Source organism: Lynx rufus, unplaced genomic scaffold, assembly GCF_022079265.1.
Source record: "Lynx rufus isolate CCGP_SWC_20201006 ecotype Redwood Valley unplaced genomic scaffold, mLynRuf1.p SCAF_1, whole genome shotgun sequence".
Classification (NCBI taxonomy): domain Eukaryota; kingdom Metazoa; phylum Chordata; class Mammalia; order Carnivora; family Felidae; genus Lynx; species Lynx rufus.
In genome coordinates, this window is record NW_025814823.1 from 135,088,335 (window position 1) to 135,097,970 (window position 9,636).

General features: G+C 41.6%; 1 protein-coding gene across 2 annotated transcripts in view; it reads left to right on the top strand.

The window, feature by feature from the left end:
• The window catches only part of PIK3R1 (phosphoinositide-3-kinase regulatory subunit 1), an 83,683-nt gene extending 74,796 nt beyond the window's left edge, over positions 1-8,887 (top strand). Inside the window, exons 1-10 of one of the 2 annotated variants that reach the window (XM_047087477.1) lie at positions 847-1,345; positions 2,733-2,835; positions 3,537-3,635; positions 3,735-3,915; positions 4,126-4,251; positions 4,970-5,112; positions 5,316-5,492; positions 5,587-5,655; positions 6,300-6,470; positions 7,392-8,887. In XM_047087477.1, the coding sequence (XP_046943433.1) occupies positions 1,240-1,345; positions 2,733-2,835; positions 3,537-3,635; positions 3,735-3,915; positions 4,126-4,251; positions 4,970-5,112; positions 5,316-5,492; positions 5,587-5,655; positions 6,300-6,470; positions 7,392-7,581 (1,365 nt within the window). In that variant the 5' untranslated portion in view covers positions 847-1,239 and the 3' untranslated portion in view covers positions 7,582-8,887. Of the gene's footprint in view, positions 1-846; positions 1,346-2,732; positions 2,836-3,536; positions 3,636-3,734; positions 3,916-4,125; positions 4,252-4,969; positions 5,113-5,315; positions 5,493-5,586; positions 5,656-6,299; positions 6,471-7,391 lie in introns of those variants that run through there. The other variant, XM_047087468.1, reaches the window with a different exon arrangement.
• Positions 8,888-9,636: the final 749 nt, after the last annotated feature.

The following is a 9,636-nucleotide window of genomic DNA, read 5'->3' on the forward strand; positions in this document are numbered from 1 at the left end:
ACATACATAAGTGCATTGATCACAAGCCCACTATAGTTTTTTTCAATCAGCTACTAATTGGGGATGGGGGCTTTTCCTCCTCACCTCTTCATAATAATGTAAATGTAAAGAGGCGGTTTATAATGGAAATGTACATTAAGCTGTAGTGAGGATGGGAAGACTATATGCAGAATGGCTGTAGAGAACTGAAATTAATAGATTTATAGAGGAATTGATTTCTTTACATTAAATATTGCTAACCAGGAATAATAGTCCCCAGGGTAAGGCATTTGAGATGGGGGGGGGGGCGAACAACCAAAAGTGATTACATCACTCTCCCCTCAAGCAGTATTAGCACAAGAAGTCGGAGGATGGGTTTATCAGTGACAGATAGTTTGCAAACATAACCCTACCTCTGCTCTGCATTCTTGATATATATGGCCCCTTTCTTTTTGGAAGGCGTAACTCACCTGGACTAGTCTTGTTAGACAGTAACATTAAATGTGTGCTGGTAATAGGCAGATCTTCATTCCTGTTGAGATGTTGCATTATTATTCCCTAGTGGCTAGTGTTAACTTTAGTATGTTTGGTAGAAGGAGATTTTTCTTTAAATTGTGCTTTCTAATGTGGTACGTTTGTAACAGTGTTTAAGTTCTGAGTTGTCAGTGAGTTATGCAGGAATGAAATTAAACATCCTGAGTTCTTGATCCCTTCTGCTTTTAATATATACAGGAGGCATTTAAGGACTGTAAAATATACCTTAAATATACCATTCTGATGCATTTGTAAGATTTTTAAACCAAGGCATGACCAGGCTCTCCATAAACCCAGATGCACTAGGGGAAAAAAAAAAAAAAAAAAAAAAAGCTCCGGGCTGCAGCATATCAGCTTTTGTCAACCTGCCAACAGCGGAGCGTACCATGCTGCAAGGAGTAATAAAAAAGGAATTAGAGAACTCAGTGCTGGAGGAGAAGAGTCAAATTAAACACCTTTTTGAAACGATGAGCATGTATACATTGCAGTTCTATGAAATGTGGGTTCTTCCTGAGGCTGGGATTGTGTTAAGACTGGATCTAGAAGAGAAATGATGGAGCAGGAGTGGTCTGGTGACATTTTTCTGACTTGATTGGCTGGGGTGTGTGATGTAATAGGTTACAGTGCAGCCCCTTATAGGTTTTAAAATGAATTCCAAGACACCATTACAAAGAAAGCCGGACTCTTTTCTTATAACTGAGCTCAGCCAAGGAAACTCTCGCACAAATGTACAACACTGTTTGGAATATGGAAGACCTGGATTTAGAATATGCTAAGACAGATATAAATTGTGGCACAGACTTGATGTTTTATATAGAAATGGATCCACCAGGTAACACTGCAGTATTCTTTTAGAAAGCTAGTTAATTTTGCGGATTTTTGGGGAGGGGGGAGATTGACAACTACTGTAAACCGATCCTCTTGAGTTTTCTATTTTTTACTAATTTGTTGTAACTTAATAAAAATTAGTTTGATCATAGCTTGGACATTAAATCGTTTGCCTGTGGAAGCAAGCAGATCAGGCTGTCTGTTGGTAAATGGTTTTTTTTCTTACTTGAATAGATATGAATTGAATTCCAGTTTTTCACTGGTGTCTTTTGTTAATCGAGGTCCTTTGGTATTTGTGTTGTATTGTTGTGTATCTTTCATACTGTTCCTTTAATTAAAATGATGCGTCCTTTGTGCTGCTTTTCTCTTTTGACAGTGGATGGGAACAGTGGTACTTTGCAGTGATAACACTTGGTACTTTAGAAGGCGTGTAGAATGTAGCAGTGATTACAACTCAGTTGTAGGTGACCTGAAACTATTCTAAATCAGACGCTGAGACTTTGCCTACTCTTATATTGAGACACTATATTGAGAAAAGGAGTTGGCTTGCCCTTATTTCATCCTAGTCCTTATACAATGTTCTTGATAGACTCCTGAAATAATTTTTGCATGAAATACTGTCCTTTAAAACTTAACGACTTAGAATTCACTTACAAATCCTAGCCTTATTTTGCTTCCCAAATTTTCTTCCCGTATTAGCCCTGCTCCCAATTAAGAAATTCAGAAACACTTGACATTGAGGAAGAGGGATATGGTTTTTAATCAGTCTTGGCATATAGAGCACAATCTATCCACTAGAATATTAACATGAATGCTAAAGAGATTTAGGTCACAGATGAGTTTCTTAAAGTGGCTTTTGGCAAAAGAGGGCCTGAAATACTAAGATTAGAGAAACCCAATTCCTCCTCTTAAAACATATTGCTGTAGATGAGCTTTTTTCTTACAGCAACAGCATTTGTGGAGGACAGAAACCAAATTTGTCTTTTATAATTAAATAAGAGGAGGAAATTAAAGCCAACCCATGTGATTCCTCCTGCTCATATGTTCATGGTTTCCTATTTTAGATGGATTTGATCAGGCCTGAAACTTTAATATAACTAGAGCCTAGAAGCAGAATGCCGGGACTCAGGATTTACTCTGAAATACACTCACATGGCCAGCCGGGTTTATTTGTTCATCTCTAAGCCGTTCTCTCTTTTTCACTTCCTTTTCTTTTTGATCCATGCTCTGAGAGATGCCTTTTTTTTTTTTTTTTAAAGCAAACGATCATGTTTCATGGAGTTGTGAATTACTGCTGTATTTCATAGTATTGTAAAGAAACTTGGTTCTCTTTGCAACCTTCCACCGTAGTTGGGATCGCAAACAACTTTTTGTTTCTCTTTAATCTACAGCATTGCCTCCTAAACCACCCAAACCCACTACTGTAGCCAACAACGGTATGAATAACAATATGTCCTTACAAGATGCTGAATGGTACTGGGGAGATATCTCAAGGTAAGGCTCCACAAACTCTGGAGTTTTCGCTAGAGACAGAGCTCTGGTTTTAGAGAAAGAAACACACCAGCTTGCTGAGTTCCATTTTTAGGATATCCTCCAACATAAGCATGAAGCATAGTTGGTTGTCTTCCAAAGAAGACCAGAGAAGTCCCTGAGCACTGGGGAACTGTTGGGTGCTGGATGCCACAGGAAATTAAATACTCGAGAAGTTTCATTATTGACAGAGAGGTCAGGAAAGCACCAGGGTGAGGTGGCCCACCGCCTTAAGGGAGGGTCCAGGGTCGCTTTCTGTTAGGCAGAAGTGTAAGAATTAATGTTAGTATCTTGTACATATGAAAAAGGCCTGTTTATTCGTAGGTTTTTTTTTTTTTCTGAAGGGGAGGAAGGAGTCCTTTTCAGGATCATGACTTTGTGAGCTCATTGGCCAGTGATTAGTGTGTTTGGACCACTGATAGACCAGTAATGAAAGGTTTTTTGTTTTTTTTTTCTTTCAGCTCCCAGTTTGTAATGAGATGAAATTTATTACATTTCTATATAAACAATACATATAATCAGAAAATGCACTTAACAAAGGGGTGGGGAGATAGAGGCTCTCTACATAGTTGGTGCTTAATTTTGCTGTGAAGCTAAAACTCTAAAAATGAAGCCTGTTTTAAAATCCTCAAGGTGAGCTTTGTCCTGTGTCCTTTTTGTTTCAGGGAAGAAGTGAATGAAAAACTTCGAGATACAGCTGATGGGACCTTTTTGGTACGAGACGCATCTACTAAAATGCATGGTGATTATACTCTTACACTAAGGTGAGTCCGGGAACATAGCAACGCTTGAGGTGTGTAAGTAGACACTGGAACACGTTTCTAAAGAAGATTGTAATAATGCCCTTTATTTTGTGTTTACAGGAAAGGAGGAAATAACAAGTTAATCAAAATATTTCACCGAGATGGGAAATATGGCTTCTCTGACCCACTAACCTTCAACTCTGTGGTTGAACTAATAAACCACTACCGGAATGAGTCCCTAGCTCAGTATAATCCCAAACTGGACGTGAAATTACTTTATCCAGTATCCAAATACCAACAGGTATTCAAAACTGAAATGCTCACATTACAATGTTTAGACAAGACACTTTCAAATCCTTAGAAAACATTGTGAAGCAGGTGAATTGCATGTAATAAAATTTCAAAAACTTTATACCTGTGGTCACAAAATTACAGTTTGAGAATGGCCAGTTACTGGACTGCATAGCCGATGAACTGAAGTTTTCTCTCTTCCCATCTCTCATTCTTCCAGGATCAAGTTGTCAAAGAAGATAATATTGAAGCTGTAGGGAAAAAATTACATGAATATAACACTCAATTTCAAGAAAAAAGTCGGGAATATGATAGATTATATGAAGATTATACCCGTACTTCCCAGGTGAGTTTTTTGCTAAAATCAAATTAAAATCTCAGAACTCTTAGTTACTAGAATCGAACATGTATCAGTTCGGTTTAGGAAAAAGAAAGTAAAGTTGAGGTTTTGCTCATCAAGTGTGGAGAAAGATCATGTATTTGCAGATCATTGTTTAATATTCATAGCATCTCTAATAAACCTTTTAAATGAAGCTCGTAAGTGTCAGAATGAGAAGTTCTCGTGATGATAATTGCAGAGGTCGCTGGGAGTTTCAAGTGGATTTGACGTAACAACTCAGAGTTCCACAAACTTGTCTGACCTCCAAAATGAAGATTTAACTTTTTGATGCCCTGTAATAAAAAAAAGTATAGAAGCTCCATTTATGACAATGTTTTCCTGGAGAGGTAATCTTCTCTAGGCTATGATGTATCTAGAACCACCAGAGGGAGTAGAAGGCAACATGGATTCCTTAAATTGCTGATAAAGGGGAATGGCTTTTAAAATGAAAACTATAGGAAATTGTTAGGCAGTCTGCTTTCATAGACTGGGAAAATTCCCAAAGGAAATGTGTGCTTCTGTGATACTATTTTAATGGGTTTTATGAATTAGAGGCCTTCCTTGCTAACACAGTCCCTTCCATGCTAGACAGGAATACCATCAAATGTCCCGGCAGTGTCTCACAATAACAAATTATCCGTTCTGTGAAAGGTATGACATTGTCTTATTAAACATTGTGTTGTAGGAAATCCAGATGAAAAGAACAGCTATTGAAGCATTTAATGAAACCATAAAAATATTTGAAGAGCAGTGCCAAAGCCAAGAACGGTACAGCAAAGAATACATAGAAAAATTTAAACGGGAAGGCAATGAGAAAGAAATACAAAGGTTGGTGAACCATGAGGGTTGTCCCTGTGCTCAAGATAATAATGCAAATCCTCCAGAACTGTTGAAAGATGATCTTGCTTTCTGCCCTTTGAATAATTTTTAAAAATGGCAGCACGAGAAAGCATTCTTTCTGACTTTCTATAAGCTGTGGGAAACCATTGTGGTGAAGCAGGTCATGACCAATGCCTTACTCTTGCCTATAGGATTATGCATAATTATGAAAAGTTGAAGTCTCGCATCAGCGAAATTGTGGACAGTAGAAGACGACTGGAGGAGGACTTGAAGAAACAGGCAGCTGAGTATCGGGAGATTGACAAGCGCATGAACAGCATTAAACCAGACCTCATTCAGCTGAGAAAGACAAGAGACCAATACTTGATGTAAGTCCTCGAGGCAGAACCCTGGGAGCAAATGACCGGCCGTTGCCCAAACCAAGGATCCATGATTAATGCATTTTCCTTTTCTGTCTTCCAGGTGGTTGACTCAGAAAGGTGTTCGGCAGAAGAAGCTGAACGAGTGGCTGGGCAATGAGAACACTGAAGAGTGAGTACTCACCGTAGGTGGGAGGCTGCCCGGGGGCTGGCGGGGGGTGGGGGGGTCTTCATGGTAAGAGAACTCGTGACTTGCTTTGTTTGCAGACCAAGGGAGGAATTTCACGGAGTTTGGAACATCTTCTGTAAACCACATCGCATTATCCAGAATGTTACAAAAAAGGAAAGTTTAGTGAAGGATGCAGAGTTAGTTTTTACCCACAGTGCAATTGAGTGACTCTGTCTAGAAGGAAGGCCCCAAACCTGTAAAAATCCCCAGTGGGTTTCTGGAACAGTCGGGAGGAAAAAAAGGACACAATTCTGTTCAGTGTATCTCTAAAGCTTAAGGCTGGGTTTTGTTTGAATTACATGAGAAACTGGCAGTCCTCCTAGTCAGTCGGTTTCCTGATCTGAACTGGACAAACAGGATCGTTTGATACCTTCCCCTCTGCCCAGCTGCCTACATGTAGCTCCTGACTTACAAAGAGGAAGACTCTTACTACTGGGGCTCTTTGTCCAGGGAGGTCACATGGAAGGCTGAGCTCCACGGCTAAGTGCTGCCTGAGTCAGAGCCGCGGTGGCTGGCCTGATGGGCTCGGTGGGAGAGGTGACCTCTCCCAGGGCTTCATGTCCAACCTTTCTCTCCTGCCTCCTTAGCCAATACTCGCTGGTGGAGGATGATGAGGATTTGCCGCACCACGACGAGAAGACATGGAATGTCGGCAGCAGCAACAGAAACAAGGCTGAAAACCTACTCCGGGGGAAGCGAGATGGCACCTTCCTGGTCCGGGAAAGCAGTAAACAGGGCTGCTATGCCTGCTCGGTAGTGTACGTATCTTTCTCTCCTGTCAGACAGCTGCAGACGTGTTTCATTCATTCAGCCAACCAAGCTTCGAAGAACCTCACAGTGCCATAACCTAGAGTAGGAAGTAAAAAAGATACAACGTTTTTCAGGTCTAGGCAGAAGCATAGAAACCTGCTGTTGAGTTCAAAGACTGGGGTTTGGGTCTCAGTTCACCAACTACTTCATCTCATCATGAGCAGTCTCGATCTTCTCATCTTTAAAAAGGAAGTAGCAACACGGGGGTTTTTTGTTTTACTTCCCAAGGTTAATGGCATTAGAATATGAGGGAATTCACAAGAGAGCTCCACCCGCAGGTCAAGTCTGCACCAGGAACGGGGCCCAACAGCTAGAGAGAGAGGTCATTGGCCTTGAGATCAGTGTACCCAAGAGAAGACCTTTCTGGCATGTGGCGCGTTTTCCTTTTATGTCCCATGTGTTTGGGGAATACTATGAACACTAAGTTTCGGATCACTATGAGTTAAGAAAAGCGAGTGTCCTCTGGGAAGGAAAGGTTCTGAAAATTGCACCCAGCCATCTCCCTCCATTTAACCAGAGAAATATTCCTACTGAACAGGAGGGAGAGAGTTGAGGATAAATGCAACGTGAGAGGCTGGTCTGCAAGAATGCAGTTCACGCCTGTGCTAACCGTAGAGCCCTGCTCGCGTGGCAGGGCTGTCGGTGATGGTAGTGCGCGTGTCCTCTACCCGATCTCGTTTCTCAAAGTCACCCTGTGACACGTCTGCCACCTTCAAGATGAGAATACAGTGGCTCAGGGAAGCTGAGGTAGCAGCCCAAGCCCGTAGCTCCCCCGGGAGTGTTCCCTTCCTAGAGCAAGGCCCGCAGAGGGTACTTTTTCACTAGGACCCTTTTCTGAAAACCCTGTTCTCTCTCTCTGTCCTCTGCAGGGTGGATGGCGAAGTGAAGCACTGTGTCATCAACAAAACGGCAACTGGCTACGGCTTTGCCGAGCCCTATAACCTGTACAGCTCCCTGAAAGAGCTGGTGCTACATTACCAACACACCTCCCTCGTGCAGCACAACGACTCCCTCAACGTCACACTAGCCTACCCGGTATATGCACAGCAGAGGCGATGAAGCACTTGTCCTCTGATCCTTCTCCTGGAGCTCAACCACCCCGAGGCCTCTGGAAAGCACAGGGCTCCTCTCCAGCCTGACCTGTAATTGAGCTGAGGAAACGCAGCCATCTGCCTTCAGATGGGACTCGAGCTTTCGACAAAAAAGTAGAGGGGAAGATACGCAGCCTAGCACTGTGCCAGGACCACACGTTTCTGGAGTCCTTGTCCTTTTTTTTAAATTTTTTTTTTTATTTTTTATTTTTTGGTTTAATTTAAAGCCACAAGGACACACGACACAAAGAGAAAAAGAAATGCAAAAATCTCTGCGTGCAGGGACAAAGAGGCCTTTAACCATGGTGCTTGTTAATGCTTTTTGAAGCTTTACCAGCTCAAAGTTGGGACCTTGTAGACCAGAGGGTGGACGGGCTCAAGAGCCCTGGCCTGGGGACGCTCGAGCCGGGCTGCTTCAGCCTGGGTATGGGCTGTGCACGGTGGACCCAGACACATCGCACTGTGGATTATTTCATTTTCTAACAAATGAACGGTATGTAGCAGAAAGGCACTTCGGCTCACCAGAGACGTTTTGGGAGAACGTCCGCTCACGTACGTTCAGAGGAAATTCTGGTGTAGCTGAATGCCAGAAAGTGTTTCTTTTAAACTTTAAAAACCACCACGCCAACAGAAAAATGGAGCTTGGAAAACCGGACTTTAAAGGACATTCATTATATAAAATATGTACATAACAATGGATGACTAACTATCAAATAGATGGATTTGTATCAATACCAAATAGCTTCTGTTTTGTTTTCCTGAAGACTAAATTCACAGTGCTATGCAATTCTTAATTTTCATTGTTCTCAGTTTTAAATGTACCTTCAGAATAAGCTTACCCCATCCCAATTTTTGTTGCCTGAAAATATTATTGTCCCTAATTTTTTTTTGTTAATATTCATTTTGTGATTCTTTTTTTTTTTTTTAAAGAAGAAATGTGTACAGGATGCCAGTAAAAAAAAAAAAAACAAAAAAACAAAAAAACAAAAATGGCTTCAGAATTAAAACTATGAATTATTTTACACTTTTTCTTGTACAGAGTACTTGGCTGTTAGCCCAAGGTTAAAAAGTTCATAACAGATTTTTGTGGACTAAATGTTTTGTTGGGCAGTGCCTGATAAGCTTCAAAGCTGCTTTATTCAATAAAAAAAAAGAGAAAGATATATGAATATGACAAAGTATTGCTGAGTTCAACAATGTTGTTTCAAAACTCTTAAAATACGGTACCAGGTAATGTGTGCTTCATTAAGAATTGTGAACTTCTTGAATCTGGGGTGGGGGTGGGGGGGAGAGGTAGCAAAGGGATGTACAGGTGGGGGGAGGGAGGGCTAGGATGGTTTGCACTTTCTCCTGATTACAGAGAAATGAGTAACTACTTCACTCTTTTCCCACTTGGATCTGCGAGTTATTACACATTAATTACAAGTACAAGACCTACTGGAACGCTAACGCCATGGAGCAGGTCAGAGCATCTAGTTCTTAGGAAGAAAGGGAGCCTCCTGGGGCAGTGTCCGCCTTTGTTTGGACCACTGTTTTCAAGGTATCATCGCTGCATTTAGACCATGTGTCTCTCCAACGTTAGACTACCCATTGCAACCATAAACCTTCATTTTGGAAGAAGCATGATCTGAAAAACTATTTTCAATCCGCCCATGTGTTATTTTCCTAGCTTTCCATTCAATTGAGATCATAAAGCAAATAAACAGGATCCTCACCGTTACCGCGTTGGGCTGTGTCGAGCTCGTTAAGGTCCTGGCCGCTTCAGGAATCCTGACAGTGCTTCTCATTCATCAGAGTCACTGTGTGTGTTACACGTCACTGTGGGGAAAGGAAGAGGTTTTTGAGTGTTCTTTCCAATTCTGGGCAAGAGGGAGAGGTCTCTCTCCCTGACTGACATACGCAAAGTCCATTCTGTTCCACGGAAACTGTCCATTTGTTGGGGGAGCAGCACAGGATCAGTGTGACGGTCCCTTTCCGGGTAGGGGCAAACAGGATCTTAAAAAAATCACAGTTTTCCTTTCCC